The sequence below is a fragment of the Mustela putorius genome, unplaced genomic scaffold, assembly GCF_011764305.1.
Source record: "Mustela putorius furo isolate JIRA1106 unplaced genomic scaffold, ASM1176430v1.1 tig00003988_pilon_pilon_pilon, whole genome shotgun sequence".
Lineage (NCBI taxonomy): Eukaryota > Metazoa > Chordata > Mammalia > Carnivora > Mustelidae > Mustela > Mustela putorius.
In genome coordinates, this window is record NW_025422127.1 from 13659498 (window position 1) to 13687483 (window position 27986).

General features: G+C 50.9%; 1 protein-coding gene across 2 annotated transcripts in view; it reads left to right on the forward strand.

The window, feature by feature from the left end:
• The first annotated feature begins 1382 nt into the window (after nucleotides 1–1382).
• Nucleotides 1383–27986, forward strand: part of TSPAN11 (tetraspanin 11) — a 65263-nt gene continuing 38659 nt past the window's right edge. The window contains exons 1-2 of one of the 2 annotated variants that reach the window (XM_004778297.3): nucleotides 1383–1996; nucleotides 22956–23050. In XM_004778297.3, the coding sequence (XP_004778354.1) occupies nucleotides 22967–23050 (84 nt within the window). In that variant the 5' untranslated portion in view covers nucleotides 1383–1996; nucleotides 22956–22966. The remainder of the gene's footprint in view (nucleotides 1997–22955; nucleotides 23051–27986) is intronic. The other variant, XM_004778296.3, reaches the window with a different exon arrangement.

The window sequence follows — 27986 nt, forward strand, 5'->3', positions numbered from 1 at the left end:
TCTCTTCTGCCAGGCTTTGGAAAACCTATTTCTATTTGTGAAGAGTTCTTCTCTCCCTCCTCATTTCTGTCTTATCTTTTAACACCACCTCCTCTGACTTTTTCTGACGACCTGCATCTCTTGAAACTACTTCAGTAGAGGTCAAGGTCTTCACGAGAGGTCTGCTTCATTAGAGGTCTTGCACGAAGGTCAGAGGGAGAGGCCTTCAGAGTCCCTGCTTGCTCAGGCCTCTCTCCTGCCATATGCTCTTCCTCCCCTCCCTAACGCTGGTGCCAGATGCCCTCTGTCTTCACCCCCTCTACGTCACTCTCCCATTCTCTCTGACCCTACATCTCAGGTCAGATTTCTGGAAAATAGACTTTCCAAGGAGATGGAGATCTGCAGGTAGGAGGTCTATCAGGAAGAGCTGGGAACAACACCTGTAAGAAACTGAGGAAATGTACTGGACAGAGAGCAAACTTGAACTGAGGTGTGGTTTCCACAGAGGCCTCCGCTGATCCCTTGGGAAGATCAGGAGCTGGGGTCCTCCGGTATGAAAGCGAGGGGATGTGCCTTTGTATCCCTTCATCAACTGTTGGACCATATGTCCCCAAGGAGGGGCAATGAGGCTTATACTCCCCACTCCTGAGATGATCCTCTTGAAAGTCTCCCAAAGATCTCTTTGTTTCCAACCTGCTTTCTTGGGCACCTTCCTCTTCAGTGTCCCTGTAGCCTAGGCTTCTCCTGGATTTGGGTGTCGTGCACAAGTGCTCACCTTCCTGGATGGTGTTAGCTTCTTTCCCTGGCTCCGTTTTGAGCTTGGACCTGCTCTGGTCTCAGCCTGGCCCTCTCTGCATTGTCCAGACTCCCTCCATCTTGTCTTCCCTCTGCTTCGCAGCACCCCGGGTCTTCCCCCAGACTTGCAGCTTGGCAGCGGCAGGTCCTTCTTCAGACCCCCTTGCTACCCCTCCATCTGCAACACGGCAAGCCCAGTAGCACCCCCGCCACTGCATCTTCCACATTCACCCCCATTTCAGGCCTGCCCTTCACAGGGACCATTGCAGTCACCTCCTGCAACTTCCACCTGGTCCGCTCTGCGGATTTCTGCTCCAGGGTTATGCCTCTGTCAACAATCCCGGCTTCCAGTGGCCTCCCTGACCTCGCCCCCTGGTAAATGGGTAACCTTGCTTCCTGCAGCCAAGCTTCAGAAGAACGTGGCTGGGTAAGCACAGGCCTTTGTTGCTTTGAGAAATAATATGCTTCCCCGGGGAAGAGCAGAGCCAGTTCTGGGGAAGCTTTGCACCTGTTCTCAGCCAGGGCAGGGCCCGTGCTGTGTCTACTCTTCCGCTTCTCTCCAGTCAGGGAAGAGGTCTTAATGCTCCCTGGGCCCAGGAAACAGAAAGCCAAGCCCGTGGACCACAGGGCTCTTTCTGGGTCAAAGCCCCTATGGGAGTCTTCCTTATGTATGCGGGTAGGGAGAAGGAGAGGGGCTTTGAGCCTAGAGTCCCTGGGATCCCCCATAGGCCAATTTCTGCCGGGGCCTGAGCCACGTACCAGCCTAGGGGAAAGCAGACCCTGGAGAGGCCCCAGGGCGGGAAAAGAGGGAGCGGTGGCGGGGAGATGGGGGCAGACGGGAGATTTGTGAGTCGCCCCTCCCCTCCCCGCAGGGATCCCGGGCAACCACACAGCTGCCCCTAACTCCGACTTAATTGGCCCTGCGAGCTCCGAATTGAAGAGAGGCCAACTCCCAAACAAAGACGCGGCCCAACTCGGGGCTTCTGGGCGAGGCCTCCCGGCTGGGAGGAACGGAGCCTGGAAATCGGAGGGGGGCGAGCCGAGAGGGTGGGCGCTCGGGAAGCGGGGCGGGGCGGAGCGGCAGGAAGTGCCTGGGTGCTGGGCTGGAGCCGGGCTGCCCGCACCCCGACCCTGTCCCACTGGGAGGGCCCGGAGCGCTGCCGCGCCTCCCGAGGCTCCGGCTGCCGTCGCTGCGTGCGGAAACCCCGCGACCCGCGGCTGGGTAAGTGCGGCCGGCGGCGGAGCAGCAGCGCGCGAGGCTCGGGAGGGCCGGGGCGGGGGGCGCGCGAGGGGACAGGGGAGGGAGAGGGGGAGCGGCCGTTCGGTTGCGCCGTAGCCCGGCAGGGAGGAGGCGCCCCCACCTCCCTCCCGGTGCCGTGGCTAACCGCGGCTAGCGGGCGGGGGCCAGCTGACTCTGGATACGGAGGGGGTGGCGGGGGCAGGAGGCCTCGGATCCCTCTAGGTGGACGCGGGCGCGCACCGGACTCTGCCGGGGTCGCAGCGTTTGTGTCCCTTGAGCCCGCCTTTCTGCACTTAGGGCCTTGGGACTGGGCTCTGGGCTTCTGAGTGCCTCCTGCCGGCCCAGCGGGCTCAGGGCCTCTCTCCTGGAAATGTCATTCTCTTTGTCCACCTTAATTCTAGTAGCTGGCTCTTGGGCATAACCCCCTGGGCGACCGGTCCAGAGTAATCCTAGCTAGAATTGTATAGAGCTTGGCTCAGTACTCCCTGCAAAATAGAGTTTGCTAAATGCTGGCAGCTGGTGTGACTTCTGCAGGCACAGATCTGCCTTCTGTGTCCCATGGGGACACATCTGTGTCTTTGTGGGGACATGGCTATGCAGGCCCCATCACCTGTGTTTGCCTGTCCACTCCTGCAGGTGCAGTTGGCTGGTTTGGTATGGGAAGAAGGAAGATATGGAGGGTTCCGGGGTGCATTGTTTCCCCAGTGGTATATGCGGTATTGACAAGCGTGAACTGGCTGAAATATATGAAAACACCGAGGGGGTCAGTCCGGTTGGGCAGGAGAGCATCTCACCTTGGGTCTAAATTGCTCCACACCTCTCCAGCTTGGGGACACACAGTAGGAGGCAGGGGTGGCAGAGAGAAGAGGCAGCTTCTGGAAACCCTCCTAAGTACCCTCCAGGTCGTAAGATGCAGCTGGAAGGCTGTGAGAGGGAAGAGTGTAGAATTAGGCCACAGTGTTTAATTTGTGAGCAACGTGATGATAGCTACCTTTGGAGTCTGGAGCCCTGGGTTTGAATCAGAATTCAATGGTTGGTACTATGTTACTAGCCTTGTTCACTGCAAAGGTCTCCCTGGGGCTCAGTAGCTTTGTGTGCAAAATGGGACTTAAAACTGCTGTCCTGCCTACGTCAGCGGGTGTCTTCAGGCTCAAATTGGCTAATGCCTGGGACAGGGCTGGGACAGCCTTAGGCTGCTAGGGCGAAGGGCAAATGGCGGGTTCAAGGAGCAGAGTCTGAGGCCTGGGGAACACTTTGAGGGCCTGGAGCTCTTTGGTTGGGGGTAGTTAAGGGAGCCATTTGCATACTCCTTCCCTTGATATTGAGCATCGGAGGAGTGTAGGCTCAGAGCCCAGCAATGGACTCTTGGTGTGTGAGACACATACAGATCTGGTTTTATGAAAGCCTTCTCCAGCCCAGAAGGAAAACTGGCTTGGTTGGTTTTTGAGTTGTGTAACCTTAGAGCAGCTTGACTTTCCAGAGGGCTTTCCTCCAAGTGAGCCACCATCTTGCTTTTATCTTCATGCAGCCAACAAAAGCAGTAAGGAGCCCTTTCCACAGTTTGAAGCCAGGATGATAGGAGAAGAGGACATTTTCCCAAGCAACGTCATGGGTGTGGGATGTCAGCTGCCTGGTTCTGTCTTCTGGGGTACAGAGCCAGGCTGAAACCAGCCAAAAAAGGCTGAGAAGTTGTCAAGAGTCATGACAGGTGGCCAGGGCAGGGTTGGGGTTTTGTGGGCACTTGGATGTCCCCCATCACAGAGCCTTATTTGCGTGTAGCAGCCGTGTAGTAAACACTGAGAAGGAAAGTAGGCCCTGGCCAGGGGGCCTGGAAACCCCGGGGTCAAATCCTGGCTCAGCTCCCAACTTGTGTGTCCTGAAGAACGTCCCTTCACCTCTTAGGGTCTGCTTCCTCACTGGTCAAAATCAGGGCATCTGTCCAGTCAGTTGTTCTGCCCTCTGCTCACGTTCCACTTCCTCAGAGAGGCCTTTCCCCATCCCCTATCGAAAGCAGCTTCCTCCTGGGCCACAAGCACATTCCCTGATCTGATCCCATCACAGCACTTACATGGTCTGAACTTAGCTCTGCTAAGTTTGCCATACTGGAAGATTCAGGAAAGCAAGGACCTGCCCCAGTCCTCCATCCGGTGGCTCACCAGCCCCTGCAACACTATAGGTACCCAAAAAAGGTTGTGTCAGTGAGGGAGCAAATAACTTACTAAGCAAGGAGCTGCGGCATGCTTTTCAAGTTGTGTTCCTAGGAGCTTTTGAGGGAGGAACGAGCTCCATAAGCAGGGCCATGGGCCCCTCACTCCCAACAGCTAGGGGTTAATCTGAGTTATGGGCTGGTGTCCAGGTAGGATTTCCTTTGAAGAAAGGGCCCTCCCAGTAAGATAAAACTAGAAACCCATTGTATCAGAAGACCCCAAGGGGCCTTTTCAAGTCCAAGTTGAAATCATAGTTCTCCAGCTGGAAATAGTGCCCTCTTGGCCCTCAAGGAGGACCAATGGCCGTCATTCAGACACTCACATGCCACAGATTGCTTCTGCTTGGCCAGGGAAATCAACGTAGGGTTGTTTTCTCGCAATCAGTTTAACTTCCTGACTTTTTGGACAAGGTTAATATGAAAATGATTTTTGCACACAGCCCAGCAGCAGCAGCCTGCGGTCCGTGGGAACTCTAAACCATGTGTGAGATGAGCTGGGGGGGAGGGGAGGACGACACTGACTATTTACAAAGCCAATAAACCACACTCTGATATTGGAGAGCTGCCTGTTCAGAGTGACCATGTCTGTCATCATCCTCCCTGGGGTGGGGGGGTGTGTTCCCAGGCCGACCATCCAGATGGGCCTCCTGCCCAATAGATAGCCACTCAGTGTGCTTTACTCCTGAGTCATTGGTGGTGGGACGGAGCCCTCTCTCTGAACTATTCCTGAGCCTAGGAGACAGCAACGTGATGGTGCACCCTGACCCACATTTACAGCAGCCCTATTGGCCCCGAGGTCGTCTCCTCCTGTAAATACATTTGCAGGTGGCCCTGTGGCTCCTGTCCCCAGCACTGTGTTCAGGTTTTTGGCACAGAATCCATGTTGACCAGCACCTTTGTTAAACTGCATGAGAATTAATATAAGACATGTATACTCTAATGTAGTTCTATAACATTTTATATATATATATATATATATATATATATATAATTATGTTAGGTACGTTAATGCCATATAGTATACAATACGTAATATAATATGCTAAATATTACATGCTATTAATATATAAATACATATTATATAATTACATATTATAGTATATACTGTTAGTATTATATACTATATATACTAGTACTATTCTATTGTTATTTATTATTATTTATGTTACTATTTAGGATATAGTAATACATAGTACCTACTAATATATACTAATAATATATATACTAGTATATATATTATTAGGTACTATGTATTAATACTATGTATTACTATGTATTACTATATCCTAAATAGTATAATATATATATATACTAGTATATATACTACTATATAGTATATATAGAGTATATAATAGTATGTACTAAGAGTATATAGCATGAAATGGCAATATTATCTATTAATAGCACACTGCTTAATGGAGAAGGAGTTTTACTTGTTTTGTTGGGTTGTTTTGGGAGCATAGCTGAGGGGAGAGACTATGGAAAGAAGTGAAAAGGAGAGAAGGAACACAGACATCCCCCTCCCCCGACCAATTCCTTCTGACTGTTGACCTTGCTTCTTGTAACCATTCCTGCTCTGGCTGCTTGTGGGCTCCTGGGTTCCTGATGTTTGTACTTACAAGGGGCTGTGCTGCAGAGCTGAAGGGGCGGCTGGCCTGTGTGCCAGGCCTGGCCCCTGACCTCAGGCATCTAGTTGTGAGGAGATTAGAGTCCCTCTGGGTAAGAGAGGAGAGAACAGCTAAATGTACAGTACCTGAGGGGATGCTCACCAGGGCCGTGGGGCTGGGGGTAGGGAAGGTAGAGAGCCCAGGTCTGGGTCAGGCACTCCAGCCTGGAATCCGGGCCCTGCCCCTTCCTCCCAGGGGACCCTCCGTGTGTTACGCAACCTCACTGAGCTTCGGTTCTTCTTCTGCCAACCAACGAAGGATCTCTAACTCCCAGCTGGCCTGGGTATGGACGAATGACTGAGGGGCACAGAGTGCCCAGGTGCAGGCTAAGAGATGAGCACTCTGGACAAGTGTGCTCGCCAGAGGGGTCCTGCCAGGTGGTGACCGCTGCACCACGCGTCCCAACCCTGATCTTGCATGCTGGGCATCGGGGGTACGCCCGGGCCAGCCAGCCACCCCTTTCCTCCTCTGGGTGCATTTCCCCCTGGGCCATTCTGCTCCCCACACAGCTGCGTGCAGGTTACAGCTGGATTTAAGTGTCTCAGTGCCCCGTGTATGCATCAGCCCTTCTTAAAGGCTTAAGGGCTTTTACTGCAGAACGCCAAGAATTCAAGAACTGAGGCTGTTACAGAGGTTCAGGAAATGTTAAAGGAAATTGCTCTGACGTCCCGTGATCTGTTTTGAAGTAGTAAGTTTTGAAGTAAAGTAGAGTTCCCTGACCCTCTTTGATGGCAGGCAGCAGGGGAAACCCCCGCAGTGGTTCCCACCTGTGTCCTGACTTCCAGATTCTTCTTCTTCTTCTTCTTCTTTGAACAGGGATCTCGTGTTTTGAAAGATTTTTGTCAGCCACACTTCAGTGTAAAGGGAAATTTGTTTCTCCTTTGGAAGCAATTGATCAAAGACCATAAAGCAGTAGTGATTTCACTATCCAGTGTCATCTTCTCTGCTTTCTGTCATTTACATTTTTAAAAGATCGGTGTAGACCATTTAACCAACAGATTCTAGTATGTTGAAAGGATCAGAAGTAAAAAGGACAAAGAGCAGGACTGGGCTGGTGCTGTCCAGTTTTTTGGAGGTTTGGGACAGATTGCAAAATTATGAACGGTTTTCCCATTATCCTGTTTGATCGTGTAGGTGTGGTAGCTAGCCGCTGAAGCTTTTTTCTGACAAGCAAAGTCCCACGTTTCTATAAGTGCTTATGACAAATTGTAAAGACCTTTCTCTCTCTGACCCTCTTCTGCAGACAAGTAATACCTCTGACCCCTGGAAAACAATGTCCTATACCATGGTTTCAGAATTATATTCCACTGCATGAGGAGAGAAATTTACGTTTATTGACTTTTTTTTGTCCCTGGCAACTAGCACCAAGTTGGGCAAACAGTAGTTCAGTCAGTGTCTGCAGAATAGATATTTCAGGCTGGAGGTTATCAGTCATCACTGAGACTGGGCCTCAGGGAGAAGAAGTACCTCGAGGAGGGCTAGCTACATAATTTGTCAGACCCAGTGCAAAATGCAATGGCAGACCCCTGGCTCAAAAAGCAGGAAAAATGTCACTAAAAGTACTAAAATATACAGCTTTTTCCTGTCTTCCATGGTCTCTTTCTTGACTTGTCAGGGTAGGTTTTATTTGCTACTCAATGGCATTCTAAGTAAAGAGAAATTAAAATTTTAATTTTAATTTAGTTTTAAGTATTAGCATGAATTTTACTAATTCATCCTGATAGCGTGCGATGCCAGATTTAAATGCAACTTGGCTGGCCCTGTCAGAAGACGTACGACTCTTGATCTCAGGGTCATAGGATTGAGCCCCATGTTAAGTAGGGACTTGCTTAAATAACTAAAACAAAATTAAATAAAATAATAGCACTTAACTCCTATGTGGAATCACCAAAGCCACACAATTCATATGTTCTAGCACATGTTTTGTTCTTCTCAACACTGGAAATGATGCACAAAATGACCTCAACGTTTTTATTTCCCTTCTTGATACATGCACCTTCATCCACACACTGTCACACCCTACTTCCAGCCTAAGGGGAAAGAAAGGGCTGAAAGGAAAAGCAACCACGCCCAACACAGACATGGCTCCGCTTCCCTTCTGTTCATTTTCAGCACTAGTAGGTGACTAATGCTGGAAGTGCCACAAACCGGGAGGGACAGTATAGCCTAAGAATCCTTGGTTGCTAGCGTTTCTTACAATGCATCACTTGGTTTCTGCACGTGAACCCAGCTCTGGCTCCAGTAGAGAGCCTGACCTCCCTGGGCCATCAGCCCCCACTTGCTCCATCAGAAACCAAATACCTTATCTTGTACTCTTTAAGGCTCCTTGAGTGCCACGTCTGGAGGACCCCCAGGAACTCTGTGCTCGTGGGGCATCGTGGATCCAAGGAGATCAGCAAGGGAAAGTGGACACGCACTGAATTTCTCTCTGCTCAAAGTCACACGCACTGTCCTATGGGGCTTCACTTACAAAACACAAACTCAAAGATTAAATTGTTAAAAATTCCAAGATGCCAACAGCCTCGCATTAAACCAAGCACAAGGCCCTTCTCAGCACAGGGCACTGTGAGTCTGAGCTGGAAGCCTGCTCATGAAGCCAGCTGGGTTTCAACCCTTGACCTGTTTTGGTCCCATTTTTAGATGGTTCTGGCCGACTTGGGGTAGAACACATCCTTTAAATGAGTGGGCCATTCAAGTGCCCTTGGATTCCATCTAAGTAGTCACTTAGATGTCGAGAAAACAGCAAAGGCTTCCGTCTCCATGTTCACGCCTCCATCCTTCTGCTTTAAATCATTTACATTTTCAAAAAGTCGGCTTGGATCATTTACTCACAGGTTCTAGTGGGTTTAAGAAACTCAAAAGAAAGGAACAAAGGACAGGAGTAGAGGGGAGCTGGGCCCATTTTGTCTGAGGGTTGGAATGCACCAGAAAGCAAAAAGCTTCTAGGAGTTCTTGTGTCTGTTCAAAGATACTGGCTGGCTGGCTTGTTCTAGGCATGACCATTTTTATACTGAAACCAAGCTGATGGTTCTGGATGGGGAAGGGTGTGGCTTAGTTAACAAGGAAGGAGGTGCTCTTTGGGTGACTTCACATTTTGGGGTGCTTTTTGCACAGAGAGAGGCTTAGGGAAGCCGGGCCTTCAGAAGAAATAAGTCCGTCTCTCTGTGGGGAGAGAGAGGTGAGGCAGGGAGACCGGAAGTTAGGACTAGCAGTGCTCAGCCAAAATGAAATACTCAGAAAGCAATTAACACTTTCTGATAGCATGGCTGCCCGCTAAGAGCTTTTCAGTGGGCTGGAAACCTCTAGTTCCCAGTGAGTACTAGGAAACAACTACTAGCACCGTGAACTGAAATAGGAGTTCTTTCTACCTTTTTTCTTTTCTTTTCTTTTCTTTTCTTTTCTTTCTTTCTCTTTCTTTCTTTCTTTCTTTCTTTCTTTCTTTCTTTTTCTTTCTTCCTTCCTTCCTTCCTTCCTTCCTTCCTTCCTTCCTTTTAATATAGAAAGACCTGTTAGAAGAAGTAGTTAGAGACAGCAAAGAAACCACATTAACTTTGTACCTTTACTCCCTTCAAGTTGGCCTACTTTCTACCTGGGTTTTAATTTATTGTCTAAGTAATGCTATAAACAACTATTTTCATTATTACATTTGACAGTTGCATGACATGCTATTCTCCAGCGGTCCGCAAACTGTCTCGTATGACCTACGAGCCAATATTATGTATTTAAAAGGCTGAAATGAACAGAAGAACAAGGAGGACTATGCGGCCGAGACCGTGGGGCCCACAGAGCCTGGGAGACTTGCTAACCTGTGTTTTAACAGTCTGCAGAAACAGTCTGCAGAGCCCCAGTCCGCCCACCTGTGGTTATGGACAGCTCAAGGACCCCTAAGCACTGAACGTGGGCATAGGGGCTAGCCTGAGTTAGAGGAAGGCCTGGCCTTGGAACCACGGTCTCTCGGGCGACTCCCTCTGAGATCCCACTTTCATTCCGCCCAGGGGTGCAGCCTGGGAATCGGGACTTTTACAAAGTCCTCAGGTGGTTCTATGCAGCTAAGATTGAAAAGCACTGCCCCGAGGGAGTTGTTCTCAGAGTGGAGTACCTTGCTTTGCAATCTAAGGCTGGAAATGACTGGAACTGTTCTTCTGCTGAGGTCTGGAAGGTGAAGAGAGCTGCAGGACCCAGAGCTTGGGATAAGAATTACACCTCCAGCAGCTATCATGAATCCCTCCCTTGAGAAAGTTATCGTTACCTGGAGCTGTAGCCCTGGGCTCTATTTTTCATTGCTATATATGTGTTTGTCTCTTAACTTACAGAAGGTAGCCTTTTGGTCAATTCAGGGGTTTAAGCCCACTTCTGAACTCTGTGGAAATAATGTAAATAAACACACATGTGCCCAAGAAGTTGGAAAGCTGTGCTGCCGACTGGCATCCCGTAAAGGATGGCTGCATTCTCTTATCCCAGCTGCTCTCTCTAGGGAGTCCCACGGGGTCGGGGTCGCTGGCCCAATTGCCAACAGTGTGGTGTGTGGAGCCTTTAGCAATGTAATAGGATTTACGTTCCAGGCACTGTGTGAGGTTTTAACAAATGCTCTCTCCTGCAGTCATCACAGACCTTACAGAATCAGTGCTGTTACCCCCATTTTACAGTCATGAATGTTGAGGCACACCTAAGTTAAGCATCTTCCTCAGATCCCACAGCTAACACATAGCAGAGCTGAGATTCAAACCCGGGGAGGTCTGGCCTCAAAATTGGGGAGGGTGGGGAGGTGGGGAAACTTGTCCATATATTAGGCATTTCAGTAAATCTACACTGGGTGAGCTCGTGGACATAGAAAGCAATTATTTCCCACTGTCCTAATTCTTGCCCAGTGTCTCGTACACCCATGGCAGGAGGTGAGTCCACACCATCCAAAGGCTGGATTGGCGACATGCCACCTTAGAAGGAATTCAAGGACCAGAAGCTAAAGGTTCTGTGTGCGTTGTCAAGAATGCTGTTGCTACTCCCAGAGCTGGCTGGGTCTTTAAATTCCTCCCTCCTTATTTTGGAAATTAGCAGCCAAAGTGGCATATAAAGACTACATACTACATATTATCATCACCATCAATAATAATGAGGCATCCTCTTAGAGCTCTTCACACTTCCAAAACACTGGAGTCTTGTTATTTCCTGATGTCTTCATATTAATAGACTCATCAACAACCAAAGGCAGTGGGAACTCAGATCATGGCTGTTGGCGGCACTGGGAGCCTGCAGTCTTCCCAAAGCCCAAGAACTAGGCTGAGAACCAGAGATGCGCCCCTGAGGGCCAGCTCTTCTCAGACCTACTCAGGGAGAAAGGAGAAACGACCTCTACCCTCCAGGCCTCTCTGGCCAACATATGGGAGTGGATGGGCTCTTTCTCCATCTTCTAGTCCTGGGACATGCAGGCAGCTCTCCAGACTCCAGGAACAACAAAGAGATGTTGATGGTGATGAAGAAATTAGTACATGGCTAGGGAGCCAATATATGCAATATCTAGAGTGTTCGGATGCCAAGTCCATTTCTATAACATCCTCTATAACTCACGGAACTAAAGTTCTTTTTTCTTCTTTGGAAAGAATTAGGGTAACAGTGCGGGGGATGTTGGTTAGTTGCCATGTGAGTGCACTATTTCCTTGCCAGAAAGGTCACATATCTTTAAAAAGACAAGAATCTATGTGTCTGGCTCTCTTGCAGGGAGAAGATTCTAATACTTTCCAAGGGGGTTTCTATGTCCCTAGAAACTAGGTTTCTGCAGGGCTGGGATGAAGCAACATGGCTTATTTATCAGGGAGCTTAGCAGCTTCCACACTTTCTTCAATAAATTACATCACTTTCTGGACTTAAGACCTAACAGATTTACATCCAAGTCCCAAAGTGAAAATTGGAATTTAAATTTGGATGCGTCAGTGTTCTCTCCCTCACCCTCCTATACACGAACACACGGTTCTGTCGGTCCCCATGGTATGGGAGAAAGCAAGCTGAACCAGAGTCTGGATACCTGGGATACTGGCTTCTAGTCCCAGCTCTGCCTCCTCTGGGATCCCTGGGGTCCACGGGGACCCTGAACCCGTGCCTAACACAAGGCCTTTCTCTTGGGAGTTGCTAATCCAGGTCTTATCTATAACCACCTGAAACAGGGAGTCTGAACTTTTTTGTTGGGGGAAGTCATCAATCTCTTTGGGGATCTGCTAACACCTGTGGAACCCCAGCACAGAAATGGTTAACATTTTTTCATATAATTTCAGGGGCCTCCAATTTAGGACCCCTTGGAAGGAATGGTCTTTTAGGCTTACTTGCTGCACCACGGTGTCCTGCTCCAGAGACAAGATAGGCACTATTTGGAAAGCAAAGGAGAAATTGTACAAATCCTACTCTCTGGGAAAAGAGACAAGTTTTTATGTCATTCAGGCTTTTTTTTTTCTTTTTTTTTAAGTTTCCTGCTGCCTGGAAGGGAGTGTCTGTGCCTTTCTGAGTCCCAGCAAGCAGGTTGTGAATGTGCTTAAGCCCCAATTAGTGTGCAGCCTGATGAAAGCTGCTCCGCGGGCACCCCTCCTTCCCCCCCAGAGCACCTCTGCAGGGCACAGAACCTGCTGACTTCCCTCTTACCCCCCATGGAGGCGGCTGACCAACGACACTGCTGACGGGTCGGGCGGGAGCAGGCTACACAGTCCACCAGTGCTTGACTGGCCTTCAAGGTCACTCTTTCTGGGGTCCTTAAGGGCCTTCTTATCCCCAGAGGACAGAGGAGACCACTAGTTCACACAGCTGGTAAGAGTGACTGTAATTTTCCCTCCATGGATGCGACAGCCCAAACCAAGCATCAGGGAAGCAGGCTCACGTTCCCATTCACGCCCAACTCCCTCCTCCTAGCACCAGGGATGGTGGAGGGAGGAAAAGCCCCCTCCCACCCACACTCGGGATCATCCTTCAGCGGCCACGCAAGGACCCCCTCCCTGAAGCTCCCAGGTGTCAAGCAGGGTCATTTCCTAGGTGGCTCTCGGAGACCCTCAGATCAAGCGAATTGTGGCTGCAGCTGGGGACATGGGGAGGAGGCTGCTCTGGGTGACTGGCACTCTGCTGGGGATCCCACCCTGGGAGAGGGGGCCGCAGAGGGGGCCTGTGCAACTGAGCACCTGGTCCCCTGCGTCAAACCCAGTGGGAGTCCTTGTTGAGTCTGAGGGAGGGGGTCAACATTGATGTGGGGCCCAGAGCACCTCCCACATCCTCCAGGCTGCTTCAGGGAGCCGCGTCTCACCCCCTCCACCCTCACAGGCACACGACAGTGAGTGTACCCTGGTCCCTAAGAACAGATGCCCCGTGGGTCTTCGGCTCCAGTCTGAGCCCTAAATCCAAGCTTGGGAGAGGCCCACAGGGCCTAGGGCTTCTCTCCCTTCTCTCTGGCTCACTGGGCACTGGGGATGTCTAGGAGTTTCTGCCTCTGCTCTCAGAGTCATGGCCACCCAGCCCTCTGGCCTTCTCGAAATTCTGTCAGGCACCCTCGGCTGCCTGTTGGCTGGACCACCTGTGGGTAGAGGGTGGGGTGACAGCGAGGGCCTGCTGCTTCTATCCCAACTCTGCACCTGAGGTAGCAGAACAGAACCGACCAGGGAGGGCAACCCGGGCCAGCCTCCTGCCCCGGGCCTGTCTGTCATGGGCAGCCTTTTTGCCTTGGCCTCAGATGCCGGGGCTCAGGGGCAGCTTCCAAAGACCAGCCCAGGCTCAGTGTCCCTGGCTGTGTCCAGGGTCTGGAAAGCTGCCATGGGCAGCGTGAGCCCACATGCACTGGGAGCTACTTTGGGGAGGAGGGAGGAGGAGCGCTATCCGTTATCATCGTACTTCAGTGTCCCTGGAGCCTTAGCTGAGGGCGCAGCATTCGTCTATGCCAGAAGCCTGCTGGGCAGAGGGGGTCTCATCATCAGCTGGGAACTGGGCACTCATCAGAGAAGCCTGATGTGCCGGCAGAATCTGGAAGGCAGCCCAGCTCATGAAATGGCCTGGCAGAAGCCAGACGAGGGCAGGCTCCTGGGAGGCAGGCACAAGGAGCTGGGCCAGGAGGCTCTCCAGGCTGGAGGTCAGTTGGGGGATGGGGTGGGGGGGGCGGCGCGTTGGGGGGGGTAGGGGAGAGGAGGGGGAGTTGGGAGGCTCCTCTAGAACAGCACAGGGGGGTAGATGGGAGGGTGGCCCTGTATTTCAGACAAGGCTGTGTGTTTTTGAATAAGTTTCTCCGTCTGTGAAATGGGGCTCCTAAGAGGACCCACCTCTGAGTTACCGTAAGAAATACATAATAATTATGTCATCACAGTTATAAGTATTATTGTTATTGTTATTATTCCCATCCTCTGTGCAAGCAACCAGTGAGCTAAAGCCCGGGGAGGACAGAAATAGCAAACCCCATGCCTGCATACAGGGCGGCTGCTGTTCCCCAGTGGGCTGGACCCACTTGCCCAGGACAGACGCCATATTGAAAAAAAATGAGGTAGGGTTGCGGATGGCAATGGGCAGTTCCTCAGTAAGTTCAACACGTGTCTCAGCAATTCCACTGCTGGGCGTTACCCAGAGGCATTGGAAACAGGTGTCCAAACAAACACGTGTGCTTGGATACTCACAGCTGCTCTGTCCACTCTAGCCAAGAGGTGGAAACAGCCCAGATGTCAGTCAACAGAAGAATGGATAAGCAAAAGGTGGCCTGTACGCACAAATGAATATTGTTCAGCTGTAACAAAGAGCAAAGCACTGGTCCATGCTGGAGCATGAACCCAAGACGTTATCCTAGGTGAGAAGCCAGGCACCGAGAATCATATATTGTACGATTCCACTGAGGTGAAGTTTTCAGAGTAGGCACATCTGCAGAGAAGCTAGTGGAGGTTGCCGGGAGCTGGTGGAGGGGGAATGAGGAGTGAGCGCTCAGTGGGTACAAGGTTTCCATCTGGGGTGATGGAAAGGTCTGAGCTTGACAGTAGTGATGCTTGTACAACATTGTAAATGCCCGTAAGACCACTGCACTGAATGGTTACAAGAGTAAATTTTATGTTATGTGTGTTTTCCCTCCGTTAAAAATAAATAAATAAATAAATAAAAGGAAAACAGTGGGTGGAACTGAGGCCAGGTGGGGGTCAACAGAATTGGAGCCATCAATAATGAAGTGTTTCTCATGATGTCAGAGGTCACTTCCAGTTCTAAAAATATCTTGTGAACGTATGATATGGAATGAAGATTTCTATGACGTCGACCTCCGCAGTTCTCCCCTTGCTTCTTTTGACTGGGGACCGGTACAGGGGACAATACGCGGTTAAAGAATAAAACAACTAATGCCGGGGCACCTGCGTGGCTCAGTCAGTTAAGCATCGGTCTTCAGCTCAGGTCATGATCCCAGTGTCCTGGGATCGGGCCCCACATCAGGCTCCCTGCTCAGTGGGAGCCTGTTTCCCCCTCTCTCACTCCCCCTGCTTGTGTGCTGTCTCTCACTGTTTCTCTCTCTTTCTGTGTCAAATAAATTAAAAAAATAAAAATAAATTTTAAGAAGCTAATGCCCACATCTTGGTCTCATAAGAGTGCTAGAGCTGCAGTTCTTTGTGGTTCCAGCTTTCGGGTGAGTGGGGAATGGGAGACAGTGATCAGGTGGGCTTATTGGGGGCATTTCAGGGGATTAGCACACCCCTTCAGCCAGAGAAGCAATTATCTGCTTTATATGTTAGGCTCTACATACAAATGTCTTTGAAAGAATGTAGCGAAAACATCGACTTTCTCATAAAACGAGGCATGGAGAGAGACAGTGATTTGCCCAAAGTGCTGACAGGTAGTGAGGGAAATCCTGAATTAGACCCCTTGACCCCTGGGCAGAGGCCACCTCCACCCCACAGCCAAACCCTATCTGCCAGTGCCTCCATAAATACCATCCCTCAGTGTCTGCAGACATTCCTAGCGTCCCTCTGGCAATTCCTCTTTGGGAATCTCGGGAAGGGAGGACCACCCTTAGTGGCCGTCCCCTCCTGAGTTCTAGGAACACACACACTACCCGATCAAATCCCCCTCATGCCAAGGGGGATGTCATCCACTGGGGATGATGAGCCCCACTCAGCCAGGGCCTCGAGCACGGGTCTTCACATGGGTGATGAAAAGAGGAGCTCTTTCTGGGTCGAAATCATACATCCATTCATTCATGAAGATTGGGGAAATTATAATATAGATCCATCTCCGAGTGTGGGAAAAATTATAGACTGTATTCTTCACTATAATTAAGCTGGTTTTTAGAGGGAGCAGTAAGTATATTAGGCAATGCGTTTTTCTTTTTTAAAGGTGTCTTTGAGACCTAATGTGTCAAAATTAAAACCCTGTGCTCTTTGTTCAGAGAGGCACTGAGTTTCCTTGTCGGGTTTAGGATTTTACTTCTCATCACTGGCTCCTTGGCTCCCCTCGTTTGGTCTACCGGTGCAGGTAGTCAGCCTGGGCCAGTGGCTTGGCCTGATGGTGGGCTGAGCTGGCCCACCCTGGACCGTCCTAGACAACACTATGTCTACTGCAGCCTTACAGAGCCACAGCAAATCAACCAGACAGGCCTGGTTGTCCCTTCAGATGCCCAGGTTCCATGGTGGATTTTAAAAATTTATTTAAAGGAATACTTCCTTCCAAACCCTAGGATCTGGTTTATAACCTGTTAAGCCATTTAGATTTATCTAACCTAACTTCACAAGTAGTGACTCTACTATCACTCCCCAAATTGGAAAGTTCACTGGTACCCATTGCTTTCATAATGAAGTCCAGAATCTTGAGCCTGGCATACAGCTGCTTTGTCACCTCCTTTGCCTAATTCCTACTTGTGCTTGAACTCTCACTAGTGGTTCTTCTCCTGGACACACTTTTCTCCCTGAACTTCATACATTGGGTTGGATGACGCTGATTCTGACCGTCTCCCCCACCACAAGCTCTCTGAGGTTGGGGCCTGCTTCGTTCATTGTCTTCTCTTTCATCTCCAGCCCATAATGTCACATAGCCAAGCCTTGAGTGTTCAGTGAATTAACAGATGAATTCATAAGCCGATCTCAAAAGGGAAAAGAACTACGTGAAGCACCAGCCAGACCACCACAGCAGTAAACCAGGGGTAGGCCTACAGCGGGCAGGTCGCAGAAGAGCAGTGTGAGTGGACACTCTAGAGGTTGATGGAGGAGGGCGGCAGACGGGGGACATCTGGGGGCAGTGGAAAGGGGTGGGGCAAGAAGTGGTGACAATGGAAAGACAAGGACTGGGACATAATCCTGAAGACTGGTGCCCTGGATGAGTGGCTGGATGGGAGTGTCAGGGATACCAGACAGCCGGGTTGGCGGGGCAGATATTGACTTAATTTCTGCCTGGCTGGTGGTCAGGGACTTGTGGCCACAGGAGAGAGCCTAGTGCCCCACAGGTTTCTGAGAGTCGTCAGGTTGGGAGACGCAGGCAGAGCTGGGTATGAGTAAGGATGAAAAGGAGAGACAGAAGGCAAAGCAGAAAGAATGGTCCCCACCTTGTGCCAGAGGGAGCCAAGGCGGAGGACCAAGGAGAGCCCCAAGAGGAGGACCCAGCCGATGAGACCGAGGAGAGCACAGAGTTGGAGACTGGGGGTCGTGATGTGCAGATCAGAGCAAATTGGAGACACCGGAAGGACTGGGAGAGGGTGGGGCGGTGACACCAGCCGGGGAGAGAGAGCTTCAAGGGAAGGTACAGTGCGCTCAGTGGTTTCAAATTCGGCAGAGGCGAAGCGGGACAAGGTGGGGAAAGCTGCCTCTGGCTTTGACAGTCAGAAGTGAGTGTAGGATTGTGGAGGGGAGGGGGTTGCCTGACTGTGGTGGGCTGCACGGTAACTGGACAGGGAAGTGAAGCTTCAGGCCCCAGTGGTGAAGAGAAGAAGATCTGGCAATGATTTAAGAAGGAGACAGGAGGCAGGGTCACTTGGGAGGTAGTGTGCGTGGCTTCCAGGCCAGGCTCGGGGGCCTCCCACCTGCAGTCCCATCCTGGCTGTGGGCGCCCGTGTGCTTGGGGACCACCTCGTTGCTCTCAGGGAAGGAGCTCCGGCAGGCCTGCCTTCCTTCTTCTCTTGGAATGGAACATTATACAGCGAAGACTCTGACTCCCGAAGACAGGATTCGGTGAGAGACGAAGCTGGGCTCTGTGCCAGAGACCCAACAGGATAAAGAAGTTTCTTTCTCTCTCGTGTGATAGTCTAGGGCAAGCGTGGACACAGCCCTTCCACTCACATCCCATTGTCAAGAACTACCACCCAGCCAGATCTAGCTGCTGAGACCCCCAGGAAATGTAGTTGCTAGTGAGGGGGCCACATACCCACCTCCAACTCCATTATAATGGAGGGAGGGGGAACGACTTCTGAAGGACCGCGAACAGACTGGGCCATCTTAGGAATCAGACTTAAACCAGCTTTAATCCACGTCCCATTCTCTGGATGAAAGACGAGGACAGCTACCTGCAGATCAGAGTTGAGGATTATGGGTTTAAAGAGGTACATGGGGATGGGAGGTTTTCACTTGTACCAGCCCCCCAGTGTCTGCCCACCCAGAATATTTTGTGCTGCCCAGGCTCTGTTTGCAAATGAAAAGTCAAGCTTTCACCCAGGTGGCCTCTTGGGATGGGAGGCACCCAGCCCCTGATGTGTACAGCGCCCCCTGGAGCTGAGGGACGTAGCTGCACTGTCTTTGTTGCATTCCCAGGAGCCACTCCTAGGCGGAGCCCCAACAGCTTGGGCTCTGGGGCCTTCCTCCTGCCCATGCTCTTCATCATACAGATCCTGAGCTCCCCCTGAAGGGGCCACCTCGGGAACCTCCATCCTTGCTGTGAGAGGCTTCTCATGGAGGTATCTCCATGCTCCAAGTACCGAGCTTGGACAGAGAAATCGACTGTGGCTGGAAGGGACTTTTTTTTCTTTCCTCAAAACCCGATGAAAGCCCAGACCTGAGAGGTCTTGCCTTTGATTCCGGCAATACCAGCAATGGGTCGCTGGGTCTGCCAGAGGAGCCTCAGCCCCCTTGGTTATAAAGGAGAGCTGCTGGCCCCTGGCCTCTTCACTGGCTGCCGCTGCTGGGGACTGGGGCATCCGACTCCTGGGTGGGGAGTCCGGCAGAGGCACCAGGGCCAGAGGTGGCTTCTCAAAGCCCTGAAACACCTTGTCTCCATGACTAGGAAATCTTATGTTTCCGACACATAGGCAGAATGACTTGCCTCTCTCAAATCAGGCATTTATTTTATGAGCTCCTTTCGGGTCAGGTGCACACACACTCTGACCTCACACAGCTCGGCTGCTGGGCTGCTGAGCATTGTAAGGAGAAAGCCACATGTGACCGGTACAGAGATGCCACTGGGGTGGGCCTCGGGGCTCCAGGTTTTCCCAGCCCCTGCTGGACAGCCATCTGGGAGGGCTGGAGCAAAGGCAAGGAAAAGAGGGTGTGCAGCTCGGAGAAGGGGGTTACCTGCGCTCTCACCTTCCGAACCTGTCAAAACCGCCCCTCCTGCTGTGTGTTCTTGTGAGGTCTGATTCCATGAGGAAGCACGCGACGATGCCCCAGGGTATCCCACCAGCAGGGACCGTCCAGTCCCTGTTTGCGCCTCATTTGTGTGTTTTTGAAAAGGATTTTCTACTTTGGCATGCCCTGGACCAAGGTCTGAGTTTCTCACAGGAGGGTGGAACTAAAAGACAAGAGGAAAGAAGGGGCCGTGGCGAGGGGCATGGCAGGCTCTGGGGGGAAACAGAGCAAGGCCCTGAGGGGCTTCTGCAGGCTCCCCAGGAGGCCCTGTGCTCGGCCACGGGGTCCTCCCCATTCGTGCAGGTTCAGGACCCAGAAGGGTTGGGGTTAGTTGTGTTTCTCTCTTTTCCATCATATTTGACTCAGGTGTCCTCGGGGACTGAGTGAGAAATATGACTCTTAAAGAGTGTGGGAGCTTTCCCGTGCCCCCATCGGTGCCTGGGTTCATCTGTTCATTCATTAGAACCACCCCAGCTCATGGCCCAAGATCAATTCATACTAGCCATTGTTATTACTAGGCGCACGACACGATCGTATACACAGAGCCTAAGGTGATACAGAAGTGGCCCTGTAGTAAGTCCTGGAGTAGAGTGGCATCTCTACCCAACCCCGTGAGCCAGATAGTCGTTCTGCTTTTGCAGATGAGAGAAACTGAGGCTCAAGATCATAGAGCCATCCAGAAACAGAAGTGAGACTAGTCGGAGAAGCCTGGTCCTCCCTGAGTCACAGGAGTAGGGATGGGGGCAGCAATGAGAAGAGAGGGAATGGGCAGGGGGACAGCATCACCTTCTGGGCTTAATGACCTCATTAGTCCTGCTTTGATGGCAGAGGGCCTGCCAGTGCTACCCCCCATGGAGCCACCCCCAGACCCCCAAACTGTGGCCCCGCCTCTGCGGGCCTCCTCCCACCCCACTGAAGGTGCTCCTTTTGTAGTGCCTTGCCAAAATGAGATGTTTCATGCTCCCTCTAACCCTTGCCTTCCCCCCACTTCTATTTATTTCATAACGTGATTTATTATTTCGGTAGCATGATTAACAAAGCTGGAGAATACACTTTTCTTTTCAATGCACATGGAACATCCACTAAAAGAAATGGTTTTCTGGGCCATAAAGCAAGTCTCAACACATTTCAAAGGACTGAAATCCCACAGAGGATTTTTCTCTAGCCACAGTAGAATCAAGCCAGAAATCCACAAGAAAAAGACTACTAAAATATTCCCAGAATGTTTTAAAATCAAGTGACACACACATACTCTTGCTGTGTGACTCTAGACAGTTTATGTAACCTTGCTCAGCCTCAAGCTTCCTTATCTTTCAAAATGGGAATAACCTGTACTTCCTAGGGCTATTGGGAAGATGGAATAAGATAACATGTGTTAAGCACTTAGTTCTGTGCCTGGCACATAATATATGCTCAAGAAATGTTAGCTGCACAGAGAGGTTAAGTAACTTACCCAGGGTCACACATCTGATAAATGGCAAGGCTAACTTTCAGATCCAAGTATCTGGCTCCACACTGGTACTGATACCCCTTCGGGGCCTCTGCCGCCCCCAGCACTATAGGTTGTGGGGGTATATGGGGGTGTTGGGGGCCGATAGGAAACTGCTACCACCGATTAGCAAGGTCACTTCAGAGAGTGTTAATTTCCCCACTCCCTCTGCAGAAGGTTGACTTAATGAGCCCAGGATTTCCCATGACCCTGATGTTCTGTGGTTCCAACGTCTCTACCACTGATGGCTGAAACTTTACCATTAGAAATGTGTTTCTTTTTGTTTAATTCTGTCTTCGGCATCAACTCCCTTTTTAAAAATACAGTTTTCCTTTAGAGGCTCCTGAGCTCTGGGGTTATCAGTATAGAAGTGTCTGCAGTGTGGTTCTGTGGTCCCTGGTTGGGAGGAGAGGGGCAGGCAAAGCAAGAAGAGATGCAGACAGGGAAGGCCAGGCCCCAAACTGTCCATTTACTAATGGCCCGCGCTGGCCCAGCGGAGCTCTGGTCAGGCCACCTGCAGGATGGCTGCGTAATAGCTCCTGTTCCACTCACCCGGCTGACCCCATCTGTCATCATTTTTCACACTTTTTTGTAGGCTTCCTTTTTTCTCCTTCTGTATTTTTTCTTTCCACCGCAGTGCCTCTCAGATGAAATTGGAGAAAAATGGGTTTTGTCCTTTTTTAACCAGAAGACTAAAACTCTTAAATTACCTTCTTCAAGTTCTGAAATAGAAATCCCAAATAAGAGAGCCACCTTTTCCTCCCTCCTTATCTCTCTCTCTCTCTATCTCTATCTCTCTCTCTCTCATCCCCTGTCTTAGGAGCCCAGGAGCTTGAAATAAAAGGCAGGATGGTGACTTAGGAGGAATGATCTGGGCTTGGCCCAGTGCCGGCCAAGGAAAAGGAGCGGGGCGGTGACAAAGAGGGCCCGACCAGAGGTGGGGAATAAGGGAGAAAGAGATGGAAGTGCGTAAAATCAGTGCCCTGTTGTTTGTGGTTCCAGAATAAGAGGTCACCGCGAGAGAACGAGTTCCTCGAGGAGCAGCTAGCTACTCCGTGAGTGTTAGGATGCAGGCGGGTGCCCAGGGGACGTGGAGCTCAGGAGAAGCAGAAAGTACAGGGGCTATTGCACCCTTGTACTTGTTGTACCACCAAGAAGCACACAGGACTACAGGCACAGTAAGCCTCCCCTGCTTGTGCCAAGGGACTGCTGTCACACACAGTTCCCCGAGACTCCAGCAGGGGGCAGCAGGACAAGGAGAGGGAGCACGTTCCCCGGGAAAAAACGAGGAATTCTGGGGCTGGAGGCCTGGGTCCTAATCCCTGCCACACAGACTACTACTAATAACTAACATCCATTGAGCACTTACCGTGTGCCCAGGATGATGCTAAACGCCTTACCCAGACCATCCCACTTAATCTTCCAAACAGGCCCGAGATGTAGCCATCGTTATTCTCTGCTACAGGGGAGGAATGGGAGGTTGCATGGCTTGCCCAAGACCCCATGTGTCTGTGGCAGACGTGGGTTTGAACCCAGGGGGTCTGACTCCAGAGCTCTTGTGCTTCTTCCTGCCAAAGAACTGGGCCTGCTGCCTTGTTTCCTCATTTGGAAAGTCATGGTGCAAGGGGCCCGTGGGGCGGATTGGATGAGGCTCATGTCCTCTCCAGTGTGGACTGTCTGATTTGGGGCTCATGCCACCCCTGTGCACACAGAGGTCCCGTTCAAATGATGCAGATTACCAGGTAAATCTGTGCCCTGCCACCCTGATGAGACAGGGGAGGGGAAAGGGCACTTCCTATGGTAGAAGACTTGTAGGTTAGAGTTAGGCAAAAGGGCAAAACCAAGATCCAAAGGTTCTAGAAAATTCTGCGCACTTCACCTCTATTGTGCATCTGATAATAGCCTTTGCATTTCCTTGCTCTCTGCTCCAGGTTCCATACCCACAACCTCAGACCCACTTGGCCAAACAGGCTAGGAAGGAGCTCTGGCTCTGGGACGGGCGAGGTGGCTCCCTGTGGGGGTCCCCCTCCAGCTCCCTCTGTCTTCTTTGCAGGCCCAGCAACCATGGCCCATTACAAGGCAGAGCAGGATGACTGGCTGATTGTTTACCTGAAGTATTTACTCTTCGTCTTTAACTTCTTCTTCTGGGTAAGTGAATCTTGCACACGCATCCGTCCCCTGGCCCAGCACAGAGTGAGTCAAACCCCCTTTGTTTTTTTGTGAGTCACCACTCTGGTTGATTTCTTCCAAATCAAAGACCACCCATGGGCAAACGCTGCCTACTTTAAAGCAAATATGTACATTTGCTACTGAGGGGGAAGAAAAGAATCTGGTCTGCAGGTTGGCGTGGAGTCCGCACCACACGGCGTCTGAAATAGGGGACACGTAAACATCACACGGAGCGTTGTGTTCCCACCTGCTGTACAAAGGGTCTGGCTCTTTCTTCCCCGCTAACTTGCTGTACCAGTGCCTTGTGGGAAATGTGCCTGCTCGTTGCCTGTGCTCCACCGAAAACCATTTATTTGCCTCTCATGGTTAACATTCTCCGGGCCCCGGGAAAAGAAACAGAAGTCGTGGGGCCCTGGGGCTGGTGTGGTGGGAAAAGCCTTCATGGTGTCTCCCCTCAGGAAGTCTGCCCTAGGGAGGTCTTCTAGGAGGAGCGGGGTCCATTCACATGAGGCAGTTATCAAAGTAATAGGAAACAGAATACCATGGGTTCCCCCCAAATAACCAGATGCTGGAATGTGTATGTTTTGTATAACAATCTCCCTAGATCTGGAGAGCTGGAAGGGGGCTGGGAGAGCAGGCTCTGCTGTTTACCGTTGGCGCCGCCTGGGGCTCGCCACTTAACACTGGCTGTATCTCTTTCCCCAGCTACAAAATGCAAATCATTTCTAACTACCTGGGATTTGTTAAAAAGGAAACAACAGGCCCCAAATGGAGTCACTTAATGCTAAGCTTCATGTCACCAAACCAGACTTAATTACAGTCTTGGCTCTCCCAGAAGTGGCATCTTAAACCAGTCAATCAGGAATGATGATCACGAGTTAGGTAACCCACCTGCTAAGCTGCTGCCTTTCCCTAAAGGAAAGTAACCTTGCAGTAACCATCCTGCTTTTTTGCCTAGCCTTACATCCTTAGTCCTGCTTCCTTCTGGCTATGAAAGTCTTTCTTTTGGTGCAAGCACATCAGAGTTCCTTTCTATCTGCTAGATTGGATGCTGCCTAATTGGAATCAATTCGTGCTCTAAGAAACTCTTAAAATGTTTGATATACCTCAATTTATCTCTTAGCAGTTCAATGAGCAGGTGCCCTAGAAGAGTTCATGGTAAGTGCTTAGCGCAGTCTCTGCACATAGGAGGCATTCAGTAAATACAACATTTCAGATACGTGAGCGGCAGAAAGCTTGCAAATACCACCAAATCAACCTGCTGACAGAACAGAGTGGAGGTCCCTGCCTCCCCTGGGAAGCAGTGCCCTCCCTTGACAGTCTTAGAAACATCTCAGAAAGGCAAAGGCAAAGATAGGTTATATCTATATGTCCAGGGTCTTTCGTTAAGGCTAATTAAATTGCTTGAGATGGGCCAATGTGTTTAGACCTGGAAGAATCATGATACAGGAGTTAAGGATTGTGGGCACGGCCAGGCCAGGGTTTGGGAGAGAGCCTTGGAGAGTAGATGCCCATTGCTGCTGTCTGTTACAAAGTCGAATCGTTTGATGTTGGCTTAAATGTCTTTTGTAAAGTCCCTGAGATGGACAATAAATTTATTTCATTTGCAACTTTTTTCTTCCTGGGCAAGAGTTTCCTGGAATACTAAAGCTGGCTTATTGAAGCCAATGGCCTACTACAGTCAACGCTGATATAATCAGTAAGCTGTGTGGGTACAGATAGTTTTGATTCTCAGAGAAAAATCCAATAGAGTGCTTAGGATTCTTGCTGAGTGATGACTTTTTGTTTTTTTCTTAAGAATAAGTATGTTTTCCCCAATCATAAAAGTCTATGTCTCCACTACAGATAATCCCTAAAATACTGAGAAGTATAAATAAGAAAATAAAAATTGCTCACATCTCAGTGTATTAGGTTCCTAGGGGTGTCATAACGGAGTATTATAAACGGAGTATTATAAACAGGCAAGCTGTTCCTGTGTGTCTCTGTCTTTATGTGGCATTGTCTTCTCAGAAGGACCCCACTCATATCAGATAAGGGCCCACCTTGATGGTCTCATTGTAACTTGATTACATCAGCGAAGATCCTATTTCCAAATAAGGTCCCATTCACGGGTACCAGAGTTAGGACATCAACAAACCTTCTTGGGGACACAGTTCAACCCATATATTCACCATTCAGGGATGACCCCTGTTGACATGGCCCCGATCAGGACAGGAGTTGGTGGTGACCTGCACCATGGGAGGAACAGTGGGGATCGAAATATTTGGAGAGAGTCAAGGGATTTGGGAGGTAACATTAGGTTACAAACTGGTTGAGAGGAAAGAAAATATGTAACCTGGGTGGATGGTAAAGCCCTTCACTGCAATGGTAGACCAGAAGGACAAGCAGTTTGGCGTCCAGTGGCGAGGTCAGATGGAGGCATGGTGGGTTTGAGTCACCAGAAGGCATCTGAGCAGAGATGGCCCGGGGGAAGTTGGCTCGTGGGTCTGGATCATTCCCACACTGATAGTAGCTGCACCCACAGAAGTAGGTGAGGACCCCCACGGAGACCAAGGAGAGAAGCGAGAATGAGACGTAGAGCAGCCCCGAGGGCAGGGGTGAGTTGAAGCTCAACAACAGCCCCCTTATGCCCTGACTGAGAGAGCTCCTGAGATGTGGGACTTTCATTCTCCCACCAGGAGAGCCCAGGCAAGCTGACAGGAGCCGTCCAGCAGGGGGGCTTGAGGGAAGCGCTCTCAGAGTAGAGAGAGGCAAAGCAGGAGGGACAGGGTCCCAGAAGCTGGTGATGGAGGGGGCAGGTTAGATACGTGTTCCAGGGAGGGGACACATCAAGTATTTTAAGGCCTAGAGAGAGGTCATTGGGTTGACCACACAGTTTATTGGTGGCTGTAGTACGAGAACTCCCGGGAGAGTATTTGGGGGCGGGGATGGAAGAAGTAGGCAGTCAGTGTAGACAGCCACCTGCTGGGCACCAGCAGAGAGAGAGAGCCACAGCTGGTGGGGCCGGAAGGCTGTTGCGAGGTGCTCAGCCCAGAATATCTGTGGAAGGGCCCTGACCTTGCCTGTGAGCACCCTCAAGGCCCTTCCAGCCAGCGGGAGCGGACTGGGAGTCTCTTCAGGTTTGCGTCCCTTCGGGAGTGGCAGGGAGAGGGACATGGGGGCGGCAGCACAGGCAGATGGCCAGCGGGCATGCTACCCAAGCAGCTACCAGTGAGGGAGAGGGAGCCTCCCCCATAGTGAGCTCCCCACCTTGGGTTAAAAATACCCCTGCCTGGGGGCCTGGCTGGACATGGACCAGCCTCCCAGGGACCCATTCGACCAAGCTTCATCCACCTTATGACAGATGGTCCGTTTGGGGGTGTTCAGGCCTCAGTCTGAGTCCAGGAGTGTCCCGGCATTGTCCCCTAGACCTCTGTGATCTCCTCGGAAGAAGACAAGGAACAGACTGCTGGCCCATTTCCTCTCACAGCGGAGCACAACATCACACATCTTGTCATGAGCAAAGCCCCTGGGAATTTACCAAAGTTCCCGGGGAAGGGGGTGTGTCAGTGAGGGTCGTGTCCCACAAGAGAAGGGCTCCCCCCACACACACCCCAGAGTCCAGCTGCCAGCCCTCCACCTGAGCCTCTCTTTCAAGACACATAGCGACTGATTGGTGCTCGCACTGCTCCTGCCTTCCTCTTAGACTTTACTGCAGAGCGTGGGGGAGGGTCTGCAGACAGCTGCTGCCCTGCACAGGCAGAGAGTGAGCCCGACAGCAGAGGCAGACGGCCCTTGCTGGTCCTCCTTTCTCTCCCATGGCAGTGTTTCTTCTCCATACATCACGTGGCCAAACTCTGTCCCAATCCAGCATAGGGAGGCTGGAGAAGCCCTTCCTCCAGGCAGTTAGGATGCCTAGCATTCGCCAACCACTGCTGGATAAAGACCTTCCTCAGGTTATCTCACAGGATCCTCAGATCAGCCCTGAGGGTCTGTCTGGCCATTATCCTCAAGGGCAGAACAGGCTCACCCAGTTCAGAGTCTTGCCCCAGGTCTTAAGAGTGGTAAAAAAGAAAGCGAGGGCTGACCCCCAGGCATTCTGGTCAGTGATAACAATGGAAAAGTCCAGCCCCGATGTTTATTAAGTACTGTTCTAGGTGCTTGGGAACGTGAGCGGACGGAGTCCCTAGGGTGCATGGCACTTCCTGTTCCAGACTTCCTCTGTGGAAGGCCTTTACCTACATCATTCCGTTTCATCTTCCCAGCATCCCACATCCCTGAGCAGCTCTATTAGAGCCCCGCTGTGCAAGGGGGGAGGGACGATGTGCCCAAAGACCCAGAGCTGGATCCCAGCAGCTTTCACCCCTAAAACTACAGCCTCAAGTCCTGTCCCTCTCCCACAGTGTCTGTGGGGCATACGTGAATCAGTAAGACAACAGAGCATGCTGGGAAGACTCGGGCTCAAGGTTGGGTTCAAATTCAGATCTTATTTATTTGCCATGGGGCATTGCTGGGGACAGAATTGTGACGGCTCAGAATTCATACGTTGAAGTCCTAAACCCCAATGGGACTATATTTGGAGATAGGGCTTTGAGCAGGTAATTAAGGTTAAATGAGGTCAGAAAGATGGGATCCTAATCCAAGAGGATTGGGGGCCCACCAGTAGAGAAGAGAGAGATCTCTCTCTATAAGCAGCACCGAGAAAAGGCCATATGAGCACCCAGTGGGGTGGCTGCTGTCTGTCATCAGGGAAGGGGGTCTTTACCAACTTTAAACTGGTCAGCCCCTTCTGGTGGGACTCCCGGCCTCCAGAACTGTGAGCGATAGAAATACACTCCGGTGTTGAAGCCGCCCGGCTGTGGGATTTTATCACGGCAGCCTGAGCAGACTGAAACATTAGCCAAATCCCTTCATCTCACCGAGCCTCATGTTTTGG